The sequence below is a fragment of the Amblyomma americanum genome, chromosome 10, assembly GCF_052857255.1.
Source record: "Amblyomma americanum isolate KBUSLIRL-KWMA chromosome 10, ASM5285725v1, whole genome shotgun sequence".
Lineage (NCBI taxonomy): Eukaryota > Metazoa > Arthropoda > Arachnida > Ixodida > Ixodidae > Amblyomma > Amblyomma americanum.
Window position 1 is genome coordinate 26,995,480 of NC_135506.1, and position 21,742 is coordinate 27,017,221.

Consider the following 21,742-nt stretch of genomic DNA (forward strand, 5'->3'; position numbering starts at 1 on the left):
AGAAATAAGGTGCCATGGAGGGCTCCGGAAAATGGTGGCGGCTACTGAACCTACTGATCGGAGTTCCCGGGTTGGATCCCGAATGCGGCGGCAGCGTTTCGATGGAGGCGAAACGCAAAGGCGCCCGTGTGCTGTGCGATGTCAGTGCACGTCAAAGATCCCCAGGTGGTCGAAATTATTCCGGAGCCCTCCACTACGGCACCTATTTCGTCCTCTCTTCTTTCACTCTCTCCTTTATTCGTTCCTTAACGGCGCGGTGCAGGTGTCGCCGATATGTGACAGATACTGCGCCATTTCCTTTCCCCAAAAACCAATTTCAGTGCACGCACCCGTGAGCAAACCTTGGTGAGCCTCTGTGCATTTCTCGAACAGACGGGCTTGACGTGCCGTCTGTTTTGCGCCAGGTCCCACCCCAGCTGTTGTGTGCAAAGTGTTCTGCGCGTGTTTTTACTTTCGTTAACTCTGCACGCGCAACTTGTACAAATGTATTGTTATGTAAATAGTGTGTTTATCACCTCTCCCTCTATCCTTTTTTACCGCCCCCTCACCTCTATCATTTCCATTTCACTTCTCCAAACTGCCTGCTATCCTTTATTTCCGCTGCCCCAGCTCAGGTGCCGCCGCCGAAGTGATGGCAGATGCCGGGGCATCTGGTAGATGGTGGTGGTGGTTAAAAGCATTTATTAATCTATATGTACAGAGAGGTGCTCCGGGAGAGGCCCCTAGGGTGTCTCGCCTCTCACAATAGAAGGCGGAGTCCCTCATTCCGGGACCCCGTTGGTCCTGACCGCTGCGCAGGTCCGCCGAACCAGGGCCTGTTGGGCCGATAGTTCTTGGCATCCGAGCAGAGCCGCCTACCAGTCCTCTCGGGTGGGGGAAGGGGTGCAGGGGGGGGGGGATAGGAGGATTTTGCCTGCATGCCCAAACCATGTGAAAGGTGTCGGCCACCTCCCCACAGAATGAGCAGCGCGGTCGTCACAAGAAGAGTCAAAGTGCTTGAGAACAGCCGGGCACAGCAGGGTAAAGAGCCTAAGGAGAGTTCGTTCGCCAGCTTTACCGAGTCCCTTCATAGGAACCGGGTAGCGCCGGTGTTCGGCACGATAGTGCTCAGTAATCTCTTTAAAAGAAAGAGGGCTGTGTTCTGGGTTAAGGTCCTCCCAAGAAACGCCTGGTGCCCGGTAAGTGAGTGCGCGGGCTGCCTCGTGGGCGGCTTCATTGCCTGGCATGCCTTGGTGGCCGGGGACCCATATGATTGAGAGATGAGTTGGATCGCAGTCGCGGGTACTCTGGTGAAGAATTTGGGGAGCAAGTGGAGTGATCCAACCGACCTCAAAGTTACGACAGGCTCCGCGAGAGTCTGTGAGGATGAATTTAGAGTCGGGATGGGAGGCTGCGATGGCGATCGCTACCTCCTCCACATGAGTTGAGCTGGGGGCTCTGAACGAGTGGCCGTCCGCCTGTTTTCCCTCGTGTATGACTGCGGCCGTGAACCATTCCCCCCTGGAGTGGTAGAGACCTGCAATGTCGACGTAGAAGACGCGTTTCTTTGTGCCATAGTGGCGGTGCAGGGCATCCGCCCGCGCCTGGCGCCGGCCATTATGGTCCTCTTTGTTCATCTTAGTCGGAAGAGGTCGAACGTAGAGGGCGCGTCTCCACAGTTCCGGCACTCGAACCCTTTCCATCGTATGGTGGTCATGTCTGATTTGTAACCGGTCCAAGAGGCGGCAACCAGACACAGTCTGAGCGAGACGCGTGTATTGGTTAACGAGATGCGCCTCGCGAAGTTCCCGATAGGTGTTCACCATCCCCAACGAGAGCAGTCGCGCGTTGGAAGTGGAGATCAGGAGGTCGAGGGCTGTCTTGAAAATTTTGTGGAGTACAACCTCCAAGCAATCTTCATCATGCTTCCGTAAGCGGAGGTAAGCAGTCGAGTACAGTACTCGACTAGTTACGAAGGAATGGGCGAGCCGCACTGCATCCTCACTTTGCAACCCTCCTCGCTTGCTGGAAACGCGGCGAACCATTCGGCCCACCTGGACGCCGACTTTGCGGAGTTTCGCTAGGGTCGTGGCTGCTTTGAGATGCTGATTAATGAAGAGACCGAGTATTCGCAGCTCCTGCAATTCACGGATGGGGCCAGTGGCGATAGAGAGCTGAACGGAGATTTTGCATTTCGGAGAATGTCGAATATGCACAAATTCAGACTTTGACGGGGAGCACTGGAGGCCGCAGTACGTAGCGTAGTGTTCTACTGTGCTCGCCGCTGCTTGCAGGCATTCCTCCATCTCTCCTATGTTTCCCGTAGTAGCCCAGAAGATGATGTCATCGGCGTAGAGTGCATACTGAGCACCGGCGATACCCGCCAGCTGTGCCGGGAGGTACACCATGGCAATATTAAAGAGAAGCGGGGACTACACAGCTCCTTTGACAAAATCAAACACAGCGTCATACTGACACACCTCCATGAGACCAACTGTGGTCGCAACACTTTCAACTATATCAAAGACTTTCTGACCGATCGAGCCGCACTGATCAGAATCCAAGAGGCAGAATTTGGTCCGTATCAAATGGGTACGCGGGGTGCACCACAAGGCGCGGTGCTATCCCCCCTACTCTTTAATTTGGCGATGCTCCATCTCCCGGACCAGTTGAATGGTATCGAAGGCATAAAGCATGCTCTGTATGCCGATGATATCACGATCTGTGTCACAGACGGAAAATTTGGGCGCATGGAGGCATGCCTGCAAACAGCCGCTCACGTAGTGGATCGCTACGCAGGGCACTGTGGTCTCCAATGCGCACCCAACAAGTCTGAATTTGTGCACCTTAGGGCATCCCCTATGGATACTACCCAAATACATCTCTCCTTAACAAGTGGCCCCATACACGAGGCCAAAGAGATTCGAATACTCGGGCTCTTCATCCATAACCAAAGAAGAGTAGACACAACATTGCACAAACTCCGCAAAGTTGGAGACCAAGTAGGCCGTATGGTCCGTCGCGTCTCCAACAAGAGAGGGGGTTTGCGAAGCAGGGATGCCGTGCGGCTGGCCCATGCTTTCGTAATCAGCCGAATCCTCTATTCGGTCCCTTATCTACCCTTGCGGAAACACGACGAAGACAAAGTTGAGGTAATACTCCGAAAAATGATGAAGAGGGCACTTGACCTTCCTGTGTCCACCTCCAATGCGAGACTTCTTGCATTGGGAGTGGTGAGCACTTTTCAGGAACTCAAGAAAGCCCATCTCACAAATCAATACACGAGGCTAGCCCAAACGAAGTCAGGTCGGCACTTGCTAGCCCGCCTTCACATCCAACATGATTTCACATTCAGGAGTGGGTCCGAGTGCCCGAACTCCGGAGACAAGCCGTCAGAGTTCGATCCCTCCCCACTGAGATGAACAAGAAGGATCATAGTGGTCGTCGTCAGGCTAGGGCGGAAGCCCTATAGCGCACCACTATGGCAACAAACATGGTGTCTTTTACGTAGATGTAGCGGGGCCTACCCACGGGGGGTGGTACACGGCCGCGGTCATAAATCAAGAAATGCAGGTGGATGGGCTTTCCTTTCGAGCCGCAGGCACAACACAAGCTGATGAGATTGCCATCGCCCTAGCTGCTTCTGATTCAAAATTCAAACACATAATAACAGACTCGCTTTCGGCATGTCGCAATTATGAGGCTGGCTGGATAACTGCACTAGCTGAACGAATACTCAGGAACTGCAGCCGGGATACCGATCCTACACCCCGCTGCCTGGTTTGGACTCCGGGCCATCAGGGCCTAGCAGGAAACGAATCTGCAGACGCGGCGGCCCGAGCACTCATTCACCGGGCGTTCCCATTGGCTCCTGAGCACCTGGAACCTGAAGGTAGCTACTTACTCTCCTTCAAAGCTATCACATCCTATTATAAGGATAGGCATCGCCTCTACCCGGCCCCTGCAAAGGGACTGGGGAAAGCAAACGAACGCGTTCTACTCCGATTATTCACGAACGCAATGCTGTACCCGGCAGTACTAAAACACTTCGATCCCGCGTTCAGTGGCAGGTGCAAACACTGTGGGGAGGTGGCTGACACCTACCACATGGTTTGGGCTTGCCAGCGGAACTCAGCTTTCTCCCCCCACCCCAACCCTACCAGAGAGGAATAGGAGGCGGCCCGGCCCTGCTTGGCTGCTCAAACCTTCAGGCCCAAGGCTTTGGTCAAAAGGGCTAATCTGGCGGCTTAGACCATTGGGGTCCCGGAATAAGGACTCCACCCATTTTGGGGCTCTTTAAAGAGCCTCACCTCTTTTATTCAGTAAAAGCTTTTCACCACCACCACCCCCAACCGGCTCTGGAGACCGGAGCAGCGGAGACAGCGGAGAGGGTCTTGTAGTAAGCTGCCTCCTCTTGACGGATGATGAGTCTTTGCTGATCCGGGTCGTGGCTCCGGATCAGCTCGGGGGAGGGGGGGGGGGGGTAATGTTTTACGTCTTGTCGTTTGAATTGGGCCCGCGCCGCTGGTTCGCGAACCACCCACGAAGCCTCCGAGGACGCCACCGTGCCCGCTACATTTAGCAGCAGAACTTTGGCGCAGCTGTATGTGTTGCCAGACAGATGGCACTGACCCAATATCGTTAAAGCGCACGCCACTTTAACGAGCCGACGAGCTTCAGCTATCACTTAACAATTCGGATAAGTAGGCATACACATACGGAACGGAGTGGCTGTCGAAGGAGTTAATTATCGCGAGAATACGAACACGACAAATTCAGCACCTCACATTCTGACAGCCCAGGCAGCAAGGGATACAGCAACATAAGAGCGAGGATACCCCCCCCCCCCCCCCCCCCCATCGCTTAGTTCTCTCATGAGTCAACAAAAGTTGTTTTCGTATCTATGCTCCAGGCTGTGCAGTCGTTTTTATTGGTGCTAATCTCAGGAATTTCCTCTTTTCTCTTGCATCGTTGAGCTGGGTTTTCTTGTTATTTGCAAATAGTATATTGCTGCAGCTGCCTGCGCGGTCTTTGAGCTGTGCGCTGACTTTGGTGACGCCGCGATAACATTCTACCTATGCTGACATTCCTCTCTCTGCATTCCAGTTCATTTTAGGTGTATTTTCATTGTGCTAACCTTCTTGTTTTCGATATAATTTCAGCTGCGCGTTATTCAACAGCTGTTACTGCCGACAATGTGCATGCGTCGCTTGGGCTCTTGGTGTTAAACTCTCTTGGGCTCTCCGTGGCGACTGTACGGGTATGCGTTCTACGAATATTTTCCTTTGGCCCGGCCTGTATGCACTGTGCTTCGTGCTGAACCAACCTGTAGCACAAATCGTGTTGCTGGATTTCTCTCAAGGCCCTAAACAACCTTAAGCGCAACACATCGCACGACCAATGAGCTACGCAATATTCCTATTCGCTCTTTCTCTGTCGCCCGTTCTTTGTTTCATGCTGCATAACCCCGCCGCCGCATTTTGCTATTCTGACGCTTTGGCGCTCTTTGTAGTGGATTTCAGAAAGGGGACCTACAGGGACAGATACGTACACCAGATGTGGTGGCGGTGGTGGTAACAACTTAATCTTAAAGCAAAAATAAAAGGTCATCAAGGCTGGGCTGCTACTTGTCGAAGAACCCCCGGGCTTGGGCTTCATGGAGAGCTTTGTACACTAGCCATGTTTGGCCAGCTGGTTGAGCAACTTGCTCAGCGGCCTCCCGTGAGGTGGGGGTTGGGTTGGGTATGGTTTGATTTGATTTATGGGGGTTTAACGTCCCAAAGCGACTCAGACTATGAGGAAAGCCGTAGTGAACGGCTCCGGAAATTTAGACCACCTGGGGTTTTCTATCGTGCACTGACATCGCACAGTACACATGTGGCCTCTGGAATTTCGCCTCCATCGAAATTCGACCGCCGCGGCTGGGATCGAACCCGCGTCTTTCGGGCCAGCAGCCAAGCGCCATAACCACTCAGCCACCACGGCGGCGGGATTGGGTATGGGGGCTACTGCCACGGGTTGAGGGCATTCTCACATGTAGTGCATGAGGGTGTCTTTGGCTGCCCTACACGTTGAACGGAATGGGAGGGTCACGGAAAAGAGAGCGCAGAACATCACTCTGAGTCCGGAATGTCTTATCCTGTGGTCGTCATTGTATGCGCATGTTCGGTAGTGTGAATTTCGAGCAATCCAGTACTGCCGCCCCTCTGTAGCAGTTGCAACGAATCCTTTGCTAAATTGGTGGAGACGTCAAATTTTGTGTGGTGTGCTTTTGTTTTTGAGTGATGCGATAAACATTAGTAAACGTAGTGATCCGTGGAATCCGTCTATGCTTAGTAACTAGTTTAGAAATGAATATCCGCTCTTACGTACGTAGTTTGAGCGCCGCTTTCAACAGCCGGACGGTGGTTGCGACGTCAGGTATACGCGTGAGATGACGCAAGAGATAAAAAAAAGCCGTACTATAATCCCTGCTGGGTTGTTTTAACCCTTGAAAGCTGCCTGTACACGGTTGTGTACATCGCGAATTCAGATATTTTTCTTGAACGTGCAACGCCTGGCAGCGGAATAAATTATTCTTTTGAACAGCAACGCGCCCTCTCTGTTGCATACTCACGAAACGAACTAAAGAGAAAGAGGGGGCTACGTCAAAGACCTCCTGGCAATCGAGAGTGGTCGCTACGTCTGTGCTAGGCAGAAATCTGAAATTTAGTGGAGTATAGAGTTAAAGGTGCACTAAAAGAGGATCCTGAGCGCTTCTTTTTACCGCTGGAACTCGACCTGCACGCTCCGAGAATTCTTAGGAAATTTTAAATATTGTCCTAGGCCGAAAAGGTAGGTCCGAAAAGAGGAGGAGTCAGCCAACGCGTGGAGCGCCTTTCAGCCAGCCGAGTGGAGGCTTGCCGCTCTGCCACCGGCGGAGTGATAGCCATCGGCGAAAGCTCAGACCACGCGTTTTTTTTTTATTCCGAGGGCATAATTTGCGGCAATGTTGTCAGCTACTGAAAGCATTTATTAATGAAAACCTAAAAAAAAAACGAAATAAAAGCCAAAGCGAAGCCGCCGCGTGACTGGCTGAAAGGAACTCCATGCGTTTGCTGACTCCTGTTTTCAGAGGCGAGTTGAAAAAAAAAAGTGGGCAGCCGGTCGTTTAATTCGATTTAATAGGGAAATTGACTGCAATGAACAATAGTTCGAAGTTTCTAAAAATGCTCGGAGAGTGCAGACCGAGTTCCTGCGGTAAAAAGACGAGCTCAGATTCCTCTTTAGTGCACATTTAACAACTTCAAGGGACACTGAGGTCAGCTCCATCTAGTTCTTGCTCTTAGGAAAAATCGGTTTCTTTCGGGGCATGCTGATGTCTGTCAGGCAGCAAAGGACGGATTCTTTGCGGAGTAAATTGCATTATGATTTTTTCCCGCCAGTGAATTTAAACCCGAATTTAATTTTGAGTTTAATGAATTTAATTCTGGACGAGAGCATTTTTTAAAAAACGGGATGTTGTCTATGAACGCAAGTTTTTGGCATATCATAAGAATGCACCATAACAACCAATTTATCTGCAGCTTCCTTTATGAACGACTGTAGTAGTCTGCTATTGCCAAAAACGCAGCCCTCTGGATTCCTATGACAGTCTTAACTACTCGGTGCGAGCGAAGGACAAACTTTAAAAGCAAGCTATTGCTACTCGTTGTAAGATTAGACCATCGTTATCAATATGTTGACAGCAGTACGTATCTGTAAATATTCTACACCTGCCTGGCAGTTAAAAGTGATTCCCAAGAAAGCTGGACTTCAATTCTTTTCTCGCGTTTTGCTTCCTGCACACTACCCAAATACCTTTGGTCCAGAAAGACGAACTAGTTTGGGGATTAATGAGAATTGCGAATCAAGAATCCTTGCATTCCAAGACGCTTTGCTTCACCTCCGGCTTTCGCCCTTTTGCGATATGTGTTAAAGCCCTTGACAAAAATATACAACCCCCATAAGTTTCCTTATGGGCACACAGTGTGAATTGTTTTGCACCGTCAGAGTTTTAAATATCTCTAAGGTGAGAAGCTACGCTGAAAAGTATTGGGTGGGGGTGTTGGCTCACTCACTCACTCACTCACTCACTCACTCACTCACTCACTCACTCACTCACTCACTCACTCACTCACCACTCACTCACTCACTCACTCACTCATTCACTCACTCACTCACTCACTCACTCACTCACTCACTCACTCACTCACTCACTCACTCACTCACTCACTCACTCACTCACTCAATCACTCACTCACTCCAAAGCATAGAATGTACGCAGAAACATGAGCTTAGTACAACTGATTTTGAAAACGGGCAGCTATGCCGCACCCCGCTAAAAAACTGACGAAGCAAAGCTCTTTTCTCGGCTGTGGTGAGGGACTTGCTGTCGCGGCACAAAATTCTCCCTCCCCCCTCCCCTGCTGACTAAAGGAATTGCTAATCAGGTGGACTTGAGCCGCAAGATACGAATGAGCCAAGGAATGTGTTCCATCTCTCGTCACGTTATCCCGTAGAAACAGAGAGAGGGCGTTTGTGGAGCTTGTGAGGTAACGGCACATCTATCGACATCACTTCGCCGCCTCTGAGGGAGGAGAAATGTTGTGCACCTTTTGATTCTCACCGCTCGCTGATACGACAATAATGAACAAGCTTTATTTTGCGGAGATTCCCTTTAAAACTTTCACGATTCAAATCTGAGCGCGCACTGCTGCCTCAGCGACTTCAACCTCGCACCTCGCGGGGCCTCCGGAACAGCCACCGCCTCAACAGTTGTTAGTGCATTGTCAACGAGCTATTCTGAGACGCCGAACCGCCTCCACCGATAAGCGGTATCAGGGCAGAAAAAAAGATAAGAAAGCGTGGAAAGGCGACTGCAGCAGTAGCAGCAGCAGCGCGCCCTAGGTCAAAACAGAATTCTTCACCTTTCTTTCGCCCATCCGACGCACGGCAGGTTTGTCGTATCCGCCCCCGCTTGCTCTTGCTCACGTCCACATCATTCAGCCACTCTCCTCCTCCTCTTACTTGAGAGAGAGAGAGCAATCTGATCGAAGCAGCCCCCTCCGGGCAGCCGGCAGGTACGAGTACAGAGAGCGAGCAAAGAGTAGAGGAGTGCGCTGCCTGAGTGGGTAAGGCAGCTGTGTGCTCAGCGTACTAACAGGAAGGAAGTCAGGCTGATCGCACGCTTCGGTCGTTTCGCAGTAAAGTTAATTGCGGTGGGCGAGAAGAGGAGATGTCGGTGTCTGCGGCCTCCATCCGACGCTCCAAGCTGGGCGAGGGACCTCACTGGGACCCGGCTTCAAAGACACTGCTCTACGTCGACGCCCCCGTGGGAGACCTCTGCCGCCTTGACGTTCACACCAAGGACACATCCGGGGTGCACTTGGGTAATTTCTGTTACCTTTCTTTGAATTTGAAAACTGACTCGTACTTGCATGCAGTGAGCTCTCGGTTTAGTGAGTGAGCTAGTAAGCGATCAAGAGAATTAACGAGTGAGCTGCTGGGGTCTCTTCATAGACTGGATGGGGTAGTGCATGGAGGTGGAAACTTCAACTTGCACTGCCTATTGCACCAACTGTTTTTTTAATTGCGAGGATCAGGCAGAGAGCGAGGCGCTGTACTTGCACGTTGCCCGACGGGATGGAGGGAACACAGTAGGAGGGAACCTGCGCCCTGCAACAAACTTTCGCTTTAAAGCTGTTGCTGAGGGGGCCTCTGAAGACTTTCGGAGGCTGTTGACGCTAGTTCGTGCGAGTAAATTTAGCCAGCAACCTTATGAGGATGAGCGTTGACAACACAAGCTGATAAGGGAGCTTGTTGTGCAGCTTGACTAATGGCGCAGAAGAGGACAAGTAAGATCGGTTCCAGATTTTAAGTCTGTACTTTGTGATGTCTTATTTCTGCCTCCATGCGTGCTTTTTTACCTCTCCGTTCAGCCGAGCTTTCAAGAATCATAGTCTAGAATGTTTTTTTGCTGAACTACTTGCCGTCTGTCGGTTCTTCGCAGTTGGCCTAAAGCAGCTGAAACTTGAGACGGTTGGTGGTGGTGCAACCTACTGTCGACGGTGTCGGGCCCGGCGGTCAAACGTACGCGTGTCAACCCTTTCGTTAATGGTGTTTTGAACATTAAACTAGCAAAACAAACAAAAACTACTTAATCAGGTCGTTGGTAGCGGTGCTGAAAGATATAAAGCAGTGAGCACATGTTCACTAATATCCAAATGCTTAGGAAAAGTGCTGGCCTTGTGGCGAAATCAATCAGGAAAACATTTAAGAAGCAGAAGTGATGGCACTGTACGGACAGCCAGATGAATAAAGGTAAATACATTATTTGACCTAGAGCCAAATTTGCAGCGCTTTCATTGGCATTCAGGTTTTCAAGCCTTGAACACGATCAGAACCTTCCCCTACTCCTCGGAAATAAATCGCTGCAAAGGATGATTAAAGCTAGTTCAACATTTTTCAACCCTGCGCAGTACATCTTGATAAATTGTTGGTGGCTTCAAAATGTATGCGACTGAATAACTAGTGAACACGCTGCTGTATCTTTCGTTACTTCTCAGACGGACTCGTCACCATCGCTATCCCCTACAAGTCCGATCCCAACCTGAATGTCATCACCCTGGACAGAGAAATCCGCAAGTTCGACTGGACTACATCGAAGTCGGAAGTTCTCACCCAGGTGGACAGCGACAAGCCTACCAATAACTTCAACGACGGCAAGTGTGACGTCACCGGTCGCCTCTGGGCAGGTACGGGACTCCTGCGATCTTGCAGGATGTTCATCACTAATCGAGACGGCACTCTGAGAAACTGTCTTCACGCCTCCTCGAAACGCTGCACCCTATACCACGCAATATAACTCACTTAAAATTTAGCCAGGTGTAACCTGTTGCTGCACAGTTTGCACATTGTTTACATTAAAATCTCACGTCGAATACACGATTTATTTCAGGCACCGGTTTCTCTAGAATTAATTCTTACCTGGTAGAACACCCACAATGACACACTCATGCTTTCGCCTTCATAGCGTGTAAGCAGGCTTAAGTGCCCTCTGATGTTTTTTTTTATTGACATGATTTAAGGGGTACGTTAATATTTGGAGATGGTGCACGACAGGTACTGCTCGTCGGATCAACAGTTCGATGTCCTTGGGTCGAGCCTTGTGGCTTTCAAGCAGCTTTTAGCTGTCGTCTCTGAAATCGATGATAATAACGAAATAACTAATATTATTGCGATTATTGTTATTATCCGAGGAGCATGAATTAAATATCGCGTTTTTCTTCAAGGAACGACCGGTGAGCATAAAGATGCAGAGCTAATCCAGAAGGAGAACGGGTCGCTGTTCAGCATTGACTCTACCACGCTGAAGGTCACTGCCCACGTGACCAAGGTGAACCTGTCCAACGGCATGACCTGGTCGCCTGACAACTTGAGCATGTTCTACGTCGACTCCTTCACACGGAGTGTCTACTCGTTCGGTTTCGACGCCGCCAGCGGGCAGCTGTGTGAGTAACCGCCGAAATAGATTAACCCTAGTCAAAGTAATAGAGTAAGAGTTAACCCGCAGTCGGACACGTTTCGCAAGTATATCGTAACTTTTGTTAAGGCGTATTGAGTAGCCCATGGCCCTTCGCTCTGGTGGTAAATTTCCAGGCGCGCCCACTGCCATTTCAGAATAGTTATAACTCTAGCATCAGGACAGTCTCTTTAGGGTTGTAATTTTGCTCTTTTGGTAGTGGGGGCCAGGAAATCTTACGGTAGGAACTTCGCAAATAACCGCACAATGTTATCATCGAGAAAGGACCACGAAAAGCGGCTTCGCTTCCGTGGAACCTGGCGTTGGCACCAGGCGCTTGGCGTACACGCTCACAAGGTTCCTGGGTGTTCATATACCGTGGTTCCAGTTTCGGCAAAGAGAAACCACACATAAGTAAAGGATGCCCAAACACTGCTGTAAAAATAAAAACGCAAGAACACTATACTTTCGCTACAAAGTCCTTGCAAGCGCAGAGTCTGCCCGGGGAGCTCTCCTTAGCGACTGCTTGACTTTCCTTATCAGCGACGCACTATTATATGTGACTTTTTTGAACTGCAGCCAACCGGCAGGTACTAGTTGACTTCAACTCGAAGGAAGAGTACACACAATGCGGCTACCCCGACGGAATGACGGTGGATGTGAACGGCAAGCTGTGGGTAGCCTGCTACGCAGCCGGGAGGGTCATCAACATCGATCCTGATACGGGTGAGTGGGAATCAGGCCGCCTATAGGTCTGGGTTATATAAAGAGAAATGATTGGGGTATACGAAAAGACCTAAATGGATTAGAGAACGAACGCTAGTTAAAAATATTCAAGCTGAAATCGAGAAGAGGAAATGGACAGGATGTGCATTGGACGAGAACAGATGACCACTGTTCCCTTGGGGTAAATGAGTGGATTCTAAGATAAACACAGCAGCGGTCGCAGAATTATTCGAATGCAATTTACGAAATTATGGGGGATAGGTGCTAGTATATAGGCAGTGATAAGTTCCAAGCGTTTAAGTGATCCGACATTCGGTGTGCTAATACCACACGCTTGAGGCAAACTAGTTTCCTAGCGACTTCAGCAGCGTGGTTTTCATGCGCTGTGATAGTTTGCAAACAAAAAATAAACAGTCCCCTTTGTCGCGTAGACAGACTGAAAAATATGACCTTCTATATTCTGCTCGGTTACATTAAGTAGCTAACTTTCCGTTTTTTTTCTTGGGACACATGACTAACCACGTGAGTGTTCTTGTACAGTACACAGCTAGCCTTCGACTTGTCTGAAATATTCAGGATTTTCCGTTATTATCTTTCACTGTTCTCATATCGGGACACGCAACGGTCTCCGGGGCGCATGCTCAAGAGGAGTTTTCCGAAGGCCAAGAAATGATAGCCAGAACGCTTTCTCTGCACTATGATAACGTATCTATAAGGCTGCATACTTTTCCTTGGGAACACTACCTGATTGCGTAGGCGTCCTGGGAAGTCTTATCTTTGCTGAGAGAAAGCACGCCTGCATTCGCCTGAGTAGTGAGCGTTACGGTTGCATTGCTATAGCCACAAAGGAACACTAACTTAGCTTTATTTCTCTAAAGACTTTATGGTAGGGGTTTTACCTCTGGTTTATGGTTTATGGGGCCTAACGTCCCAAAGCGACTCCGGCTATGTGGCACACCGTAGTGAAGGTGTCCGGAAATTTCGACCACCTAGGGTTCTTTAACGTGCTCTGACATCGCAAAGTACACACGCCTCTAGAATTTTGCCTCCATCGAAATTCGACCGCCGCGGCCGTGATCGAACCCGCGTCTTTCGGGTCAGCAGCCGAGCGCCATATCCACTGAGCCACCGCGGCGGCTCCGGGGGCGTTACCTCTACCTAGCTCCTTTTTTTGTAAACCTTGTTTACATTTGTTCTTGTTCTAACGCTTTCTAAAAAACACTCGTCGAGTGGACCAAATGAGAAATAAAGTTCACACTAGCGAATCATCGACAAAAAACATCTTATGTATGTCCATGGCACCAGAATCGCACGTGACACGAAATCAGCGAGAACAAGCTGACTTGAAACCCTCAACGACGCTGGAGTCCTGACTTATAACTGCAACTTTCTGTGCCCGGTTGCGTGTGAGCCTACGTGTGCATGTAATCTCTATAACCCACTGCAGTCTGCAGCTATAAGTCCCATAACGCGACGGTATACCTCCTCTCTGTCATATACTGTGGCTTGCTTTGCGATACGCAGTCAGGTCAGCAGTCTGCGCTGGAGGTTAGTGCCCCACTCTTACCACGCCTCTCTGACTCGTATGTTAACTTGAATGGAATTAGGGCCTCTCGTGCTCTCCCTAAACACTGCGCAGTCTTCATCGGCACCATTTTGTATTTACCCTTTTCCAAATATCTCATTTCAACGTTCAGATCTGGGGTTAGGTGTCCACCGTGAGCAAAACTGTTACTGCATCTTTCTTGTCACCGTGACCACCTCATCGAACTCTTCTTTAACTGTAATTGGTTTATCGGCGCACGCGTGTAAGCTTTAACTGATATCGTATTGAGATGTAGTTGATAAAGTGAAATAAAAAAACAGAAAAGAATTTTGCTACAGCCCTTCTGTTTGGCGGCCTCTTGACCCACTGCATCGCGCGTGGCAGAGAGGGCACGATGCCAAAATATAATGGAGGACGACCACGCCTGCGATTCCCATGGGAGAGCCGAACTCGGAAGAAAGCAGCATTGTGAACGGCAGACTCGAGAGAGGTGACCAGTCAAGCGTGGTTCAAGAGATTGGGCCGAGACAGAGGAGGGTATTCTGCCGTGACTAGAGGTCGTGAGCGCCATGAAATTCCGATGCCGACTCCAACAAAAGAATAGCGACCCAGTCGGATAGAAATTAAAGCGAACGCCTGTCGTTCTTCTATGCGGCAAGAAGCTTCACAGCGCCGCATGTCGCTCTCTTTAGTTTGATGCATGATGCAGATGCTGACAGCTTCAAGAAGAGTACCGCTGTTAACGATAAAACCTTGACGTCCTGCCCCATGTTGTGACCTTGTGAAATACATATTTTAGTTTTTTTTCTTTTCCCCACCGCAATGGCTAAGTGGTGAGGGCACTCAGTTACTAAGCGGGAGGACCCGGGTTTTATCAGGGCCGCGAAGGCTGCGATGGAGGCGAAACGCAACAGGCAGTCGTGTGCTCTCGACGTAAGCGCACGTTAAAGTACCCCATGTGGTCCAAATGAATCCGCAGCCCATTACGGCGCCCCTCATATTCCAGGTGTCGCTTTGGGACGTTAAACTGCACAACCTACAATTCATTTATTTGATTTTATTTATGTACAAACACTGCTGTCTTGATCTGAGATACATGGCAGGGGTGAGTAGAGAACAAATAGAAATGCAAGCAGCGTGTAACATGGTAAGGCAACTGTATTAAAAATTCTTCAAAATATACTGCTCGAAGCAGTACGTCCAAGCCAGGTCCATATTTCAACAGAATGTGAAAAGAAAAACGAGAATCGAAAACAGTCCAGCAATGACCTGAATTAAGGGATTAATGTTAAGTGAGCAACGTCGTCGTGATGTTCGGGCTATGTCCCCGATGAGTGACATTGATGCCTGCACACCGGCTGTCTTATAGAGCAGTGTAATGAGTTCGTACGTAACGTCCAGCTGCTGGTCAGTGGCTGCAAAGATAAAATCTTGCGCATGTGATGATGACGATGTTGGCGAAGAGCTTCTGGTCCCCGCAAACCAAATTTTCGTGACTGCCAGATAAGCGAAATAGTCTGTTACTTCTCCCACAGCATCTACAACTGTAGAGACCGTTTACGAATTGTGTCTGCACGCCTCAGGCCAAGGTGGTGTTATTGAAGTACGCGTAATATCATTGTCATCCTAGTGATAACTTTCTGTGCTTTCAGGCAAGCTGCTGCGCACCGTTCTCCTGCCGGTGTCGAACACCACTTCTTGCTGCTTCGGTGGTGAGAACTACGACGAGCTCTACGTCACCTCGGCCTGGAAGGGGCTCACGCCCGAGCAGATGAGTGCCGAACCACTGGCCGGATCGGTCTTCAAGGTCACCTGTCTCGGAGCTAAGGGCTTCGCGGCTCACACCTTCAACCGCTGACGCCAACAGTGCACACAATTGGGTCTCAACAGAGTAGACCTTCTGAAGTATCGAGACATTGAGCAGAAGGGGGTGGACGTTTGCAGTTGCGGACAGAATATGGACCACGCTGCGGCCCCCAAACTCTTCTGAGAAGCTACCTAGCGACAGTAAAAAAAAAAGATATCCGCGTGGGCGTTTTCGTATAAAGGAAGAAAGCATTTCATTTTCTACTACGCAACGCGGGGGAATAGCTTGAACACCAAAGCATGGGCCATACTAATCGATCCCGGCCGCGGCAATCGAATTTTGATGGAGGCGAAATTCTAGAGGCCCGTGTACTGTGCGACGTCAGTGCACGTTAAAAGAACCCCAAGTGGTCGAAATTTCTAGAGCCCTTCACTACTGCGTCCCTCATAGCCTGAGTCACTATAAACCCCTATAAACCATAAACCATAAACCCTTGTTTGTAATTAGTGTCCTGTGTTCTCAAGAACATCGGTGCGGCCTCGATGCCTGAAGGATTTTGAAGTTACGCGATAATAGATGCCACACCGAGAGGGCATCTTTCTTCCTGATTGTGTGTTTCGTGTACGCTTATTATAAATGGAAAGACCCATTGTTCGCCAGCAAACTGGCCTGTTACTTTTTTTTGTTCACTATGCCATCTTTAGTCTGTACAGAAATTTGTGGTTTACCACGCCGCCAAACGTCGGCGTGAGTGATCACATGGCGAAGCAATTGGGTGGGAGTCCCTTGGTTCCTGGTATGCCGGATATCTTGAAGATGGCGCCCGCGTCGGGCTGGCTTTGCAGCTGGTCGCGGCTGAGGCCGATGAAGCCCGAAGTGACGAACAGGTCCTCGTAGCGCGGGCCGCCGAAGCACAGTGACGTCACCAGCTGCGTAGGCATCCTCACCTTCTGCACCAGGGTGCCTGGAAGAGGCAAGAAGGCAGCTGTACACTCAAACCTGTCTATACAAGCTGGTGACACTTCGCTGAATAGTCGTACCATGGGAAAAGCGCGTGCTCTGATGCTTTTTACACAGGCTGGTTGTGTATATGGAGCTTATAGGAACACTGAGATTAAATTGAAGTTGGTCTTTATCGATAAATTACAGCGCTCTAATTACAAAGAGCAGTTGCAAAACAGAGCTTGCATACGGTGTAGAAAACGAAAAAAAAAACAACCAAAGTACAGGTTTCGTCATCACCGGTCAATTTCGCAATTTAACTCCAATCACGAATCCCGGAGGCTATGGGCTACACCGGCACTCCAAAACGATGGTCACGGAGTCCTTTTCGGCGGAGCTGCCGCTAGCTTAAATCATGTTGCGGGAGCAGTTTCAAAACGCAATTTACTCAGCAATAAACGAGTCTTGTGCTACCGGGCAGACATTAACGTACCCAGAAAGAGCCGTAGAATAATTTTTACTGAGAACAAAAATTGGATGAATTTGTCCGCAGTGCCCCATTGACCGAAGCTGCACGCTTTAAAACTCGAATTTACACAGCGAACAGATGCCGCATATCTGGCGGCGCTGTAAGCACGTTTCCAAACCCGAAAACCGGATCCGGAAATTTAAAATCTCTTAGGCGCTCCTCGGTGGATTGTTTGAATGCATTATCAGTTATATGTTTGTTATATCCGAAGCTGGCACTTTAGGTTCGTTATATACGAGGTAAACGCACTAAATTCGTTGCATCCGACGTGGCATACTTAGGTTTGGTATATTCGAGGCGACATATTAAGGTCCATTACATCCGCGGTTAACGATAAGCCATCGCATGCGAGGGGGCATACTAAGGTTAGTTTTATCCTATGTGGTATATGCTATGTTCGTAGCCCGGTGGGCAGATGGGTCACCTGCTAAAAAAACAAAGCGAAACTTTAAGACAAAGAAAAGACGGACACCACCCAATAAGCCTCGCTTGCGGGTCACCTGCCTCGGGCGACTGACGAAGGTCGCCATTTTGGCTTGTACTGACCCTTTTAATGCAAACGAATACTAGCAGGTCGCAGGGTTTTCATTTCCGCTTTAAGCCTACCTTGCACATTTTGCATCCAAAGTGCACGGTACACCTCAACCTCGTATTAACGCAGTTCAAGGACCTGCTGATTACTTCGTAATAGCCGCTTCGTTATAGCCCGTGTTGACCGAGCTCCAAAACGGAATCGTCATTACTTCGTTATATCCATCCTTTCATTATAACGAGGTATTAGGCTCGCGAGTAAACAAAGAAATATGAAGGACCAGCAGCGATCCTGTGGTGAAGCTCACGCGTTCGTACAGTCGGTAGGCACTGGTTAAAAAACAGTGACTGTGGAAATTAGGTTTTATGCAAGTCCCCGTTTTTGTAGCCCGAAGCATAATACACATTCTCAAGTGCTAGCACAAATTAAAAACAGGGCAGTAAACGGCGTTGCGCACTAAGCTTAAAGCGAGTTGCACTACTCCGAGGGAATATTCTTCGCACATTACCTGTGACGGGATCAATCTTGACGACGTGGCCGCCGTTATAACACGCGACCCACAGCTTGTCTGTTTGGTCGATTGTAATGCCGTCCGGCTGGGCGAGGTCCGAGAAGTTTGGGTTGGTGAAGTCCGTCACCACTTTCTGGTTGGCTGCGCAGTACGAGCGGCTGTTATCAGGGAAATTCTGCTGGCTGTCACTGCCGTCTTTGAGATTTAGGTCACCTTGGGAAAACCACCCTAAACGCATTGGAACGTGAGTTTCATGACCTTGGCGACACTCCTAAATGCAGTGAACCTGTTCCTTTGTGGACAAAGACGCCCATGTGTTCTCGAAACAGCAGAGTTCCAGGAAAAAAAGTGGCTTAGTGACTTAGGCAGACAAGGTGCGATGCTTTTGTCTACCTTGTTTAGCCTTGTCGTACAACCGTACGTGTCTTCCAGCGTTGTTGTTAGGTTTCTTCCCTGCCTCTTGTCAGCTAACATCTACTGTTTTCTCAATGAGGACCAATGAGCCCAAGTTCCTACGCTAGTGAAGTACATCCTACTGACGCGGCGGTGAACATGCAGCGGTTCATGTTGGCACTGAGAGTAGTGGGCACACTCACTGATGTCACCGTGGGCGAGGTCAAAGTCGTAGACGTACAGCTTGCCGGGCACAGAGTCGACGAAAAACATCTTCCTGTTGTCGGCTGTCCAGGCGATGCCGTTAGGAAGGGTGATGCGCTCGATGTGCTTGCGGATGTGTTTCTTCTCAATGCTGTACATAGAGCCCTGTTCGAGCTCCACGTTCATGGGCTTCTTGTCGATCGCCATGGTGCCTGCAGTTGGTGAGGAGGCATCGCGCAAACAGCTGCGGTTACAGGCAGTCACATGACGCGGGAACACATGCCATCTTTTTCAATGGTTACCATCAGACTGGTGCGTTTAGCGGAGGTCTACAAGAAATTCTAAAGAGGCGACGCGGACAGTTCTCAAAGTCCATGGGGTCGAGGCGGCAGGGGTTGGCTACGAGTTACACAGCAGATCCCAACAACAAACTCAGTGAGCTCCGAACTTTAGAAGACATCGGTAAATTCTAACTTAGGAATACTAGGCGCGAACACACACAGACACAAGGAAGGATGGGGGGGGGGGAGCATTGTCCCGTATCCTTCCTTGTATCTGTGTGTGTTAGCGCCTAGTACCTAAGATGAATTGTAACCAACTCGCCCAAGATGACGTTCTTTTAGGTACATTCTAAGCTACGGAAATGGTTGTACATTATGACCTCCACAACATAACGTGTAAGACTCGAGGAATGGAAACATAGTGCGTGGCTTTACGAGATGCGGTCGTGAAGCCCATCGCAGATTGCATCTGTGGTCGCACTCTCTGGAAAAGTTGAGACATGTGATCTACCATGTGCTTAATCGTGTAACTCCTGCGTCTGAAACTATTCTCACAAAACCCGCGGCGACCGCATAGTATCGGCGCTCCACGTGGATCGTACGGTACATTGGTATTCTACATTTCAGTTTTTCAGATTTTTGTAAATGAAATCGAGTTTGTGGCCTGGGTAGCCCGAAAGGTGAATCACTTGCGTTTAAACCTGCGAGCCCCCACTCTTTCATTTACAGCCAATTCCCACTGAGATGAAAGCAAATTGATAGTAGGATTGCAGGTTTCAGTTAATACATTTGGGTTTTGCATAAGACGCAGCAGCCATCAAGGCTGCATTGCACCATATGACGCTTTAGGCTTGCATATGACAGCCCTTTACGGCTTGACGCTACTCTATTCAGAGAGTGAGGCAGCTAAGGCTATTGTTTTCACGGCGCCCCAATTGCGCTCGCGGGGTACTTGCCCGTCCAGAGGCGTCCAGCAGCATCGCACTTGGCGTCGTTGAGCCGGGTGCCTGAGTTGTCGGTCTCCACCATGGCGACCAGTTCTTCGTGGCGTTTCTTCATGTCAGTCAGCTTGACGTAGTGGTTGTGGCCAATGACAATCTTGTGGTGGTGGTTCGCCAGAGGAATCGCGAACGGGATCGTGCCCTCTGCCGCATAAGGAATGGAGAGAGACACGCGCCGGCGTTGTTAGAATGCGAAGATGGAAATTTGGGGGCCCTGCACTACGTCGCGCTGAGTGGACTCGGAGATATTGCGAAAGCCAAACCATGACTCGACGGAGCCCCTACGCCAGTTTCACGCGTTGGCGGAGCAGCTGAGCAAGGCCTCCGCCGCTGGCGCTCCATCAAAGGTTGAAGCTTCACACACACCTCGTGTTTTTCAGCTTTGCTAGTGAAGTAGTGCTCTCGCAATAAAAAGTGATATTCTTCCTTGGTACAATAAACAATGTCGCGGCCACTGACAGGAATCCAGCACAACTCCTGGGAACATTAAACGACGCTCTAACATAGCCTAGCTGCCTCTTAATCGCACCACAAAAGAACGAGAAAGTCCTGCCTGTGAAAGTCCTTACTACAATCGTGCAGAGCTGATGACAACCCTGCAAAGATGTTTTTCGGGGCACCGGTCTTAAGCCATGCCACGCTATTATAATTACACACTATATATAAGTACAAAAACATCCACGCAATGAGCGTAGCCACATGCGCGCGTTTACTTGACACGTAAATTAAAGAACGCGCCCGCAGAGCTTACTTTCCCCAGATCTACAACCTCGTTGGTGCTTCAGAGCAGACGTCCTGCTAAGTGCTAAGAACGTATTCCCGACAGCTACGCGCCTGGGTCGATGGTATAGATCGTCAGATCTCGCGCGCTATAATGAGGGCACCGACCACGCTGTATACTGTGCTCATCCAGCCAAGGCCGTCCACGAGGCCCAGTGACAGTGCGCACACTCACCGAAGTGTATGGTGTCGATGTCCTCGTGAGTTTCCGGGTCGAGCCGGCTCACGCAGCCAGCGTAGCAATCCACATATAGCAGTGCCTGCGCCCTCTCGTCCCAGTGCGGTCCCTCGCCGAGCTGACAGCGACGCTTAGACGCCACACGAACCCGCAGGCCAGGCATCGTCGAGCTCCTTGCGAGTCGGCTCCGACGCTATTGCGCGCCCCCGTGGGAACACTGCACGGGGCTCGCCCGAACCAAGCCCGGGTCAGCCTCAGTCGCGAGGGTTAGCGACGACTGCTAGGGAAGGCCCTGGCTGGGTCGGCGTGACCCGTTCGGAAGGCGCCAGTGGGGCGCCTAGAATCAACGGCGAGTGCACATATGGTGGCGCTGGCACGACATGGTGCAGCGCGAGCTCAGAACGCGAATCAGCTGGGGGCACGTCTTCTTTCTTGTCTTCGATCGGGATTGCCAATCACTATTAAGATAGCTGCTCGGGATCGGGTGGTAGCTGTATTCTGTGCAGCAGCTTTCTGCAGCCGCAGGTATCAATGATCTTTTCCCCCAGGAGTCAACGACGCCGTAGTCTGAACACTCCGACGTTCATTAGTCAGCAGACAATGTTCAACACTATAGGAAGGGAACAGCAACTAGTTTACAATTGTTAGCGAGGCGCTGGAAGTGGTAAACGAATACGTCTACTTAGGGCAGGTAGTGACCGCAGATCCGGTACGCGAGAGTGAAATAATGAAGAATAAGAATGGGGCGGAGCGCATTTGGCAGGTGATTTCAGATCATGAATGACAGTGTA

General features: G+C 50.0%; 2 protein-coding genes across 2 annotated transcripts; one reads left to right on the plus strand and one right to left on the minus strand.

Annotated features, from left to right (window-relative positions):
* Positions 1-8,939: 8,939 nt before the first annotated feature.
* On the plus strand, positions 8,940-16,243 carry LOC144108795 (regucalcin-like). The gene is made up of 6 exons (XM_077641976.1): positions 8,940-9,131; positions 9,205-9,389; positions 10,566-10,754; positions 11,292-11,510; positions 12,101-12,247; positions 15,446-16,243. Exons 2-6 carry the CDS (start codon positions 9,236-9,238, stop codon positions 15,649-15,651), a joined length of 915 nt encoding a protein of 304 aa, XP_077498102.1. The 5' UTR covers positions 8,940-9,131; positions 9,205-9,235; the 3' UTR covers positions 15,652-16,243.
* A 109-nt stretch (positions 16,244-16,352) lies between these two features.
* LOC144108794 (regucalcin-like) lies at positions 16,353-21,350 on the minus strand. The gene is made up of 5 exons (XM_077641975.1): positions 20,949-21,350; positions 19,949-20,137; positions 18,711-18,923; positions 18,112-18,255; positions 16,353-16,564 (listed from the first exon to the last, which is right to left on the minus strand). The coding sequence occupies exons 1-5, from the start codon at positions 21,112-21,114 to the stop codon at positions 16,356-16,358; spliced, it is 921 nt and encodes a 306-aa protein (XP_077498101.1). The 5' UTR covers positions 21,115-21,350; the 3' UTR covers positions 16,353-16,355.
* Between the last annotated feature and the right edge of the window lie 392 nt (positions 21,351-21,742).

Bases quoted from the DNA above. Each gene is read 5' to 3' on its own strand.
- LOC144108795 (XM_077641976.1), top strand. From the start codon at position 9,236: ATGTCGGTGTCTGCGGCCTCCATCCGACGCTCCAAGCTGGGCGAGGGA. The intron at 11,511-12,100 runs GTGAGTAACCGC...TTTGAACTGCAG, and splicing joins CGCCGCCAGCGGGCAGCTGT to CCAACCGGCAGGTACTAGTT. The intron at 12,248-15,445 runs GTGAGTGGGAAT...CTGTGCTTTCAG, and splicing joins CAACATCGATCCTGATACGG to GCAAGCTGCTGCGCACCGTT.
- LOC144108794 (XM_077641975.1), bottom strand. From the start codon at position 21,114: ATGCCTGGCCTGCGGGTTCGTGTGGCGTCTAAGCGTCGCTGTCAGCTC. The intron at 20,138-20,948 runs GTGAGTGTGCGC...CTTATGCGGCAG, and splicing joins CATCGACACCATACACTTCG to AGGGCACGATCCCGTTCGCG. The intron at 16,565-18,111 runs GTAATGTGCGAA...TGCCTCTTCCAG, and splicing joins CAAGATTGATCCCGTCACAG to GCACCCTGGTGCAGAAGGTG.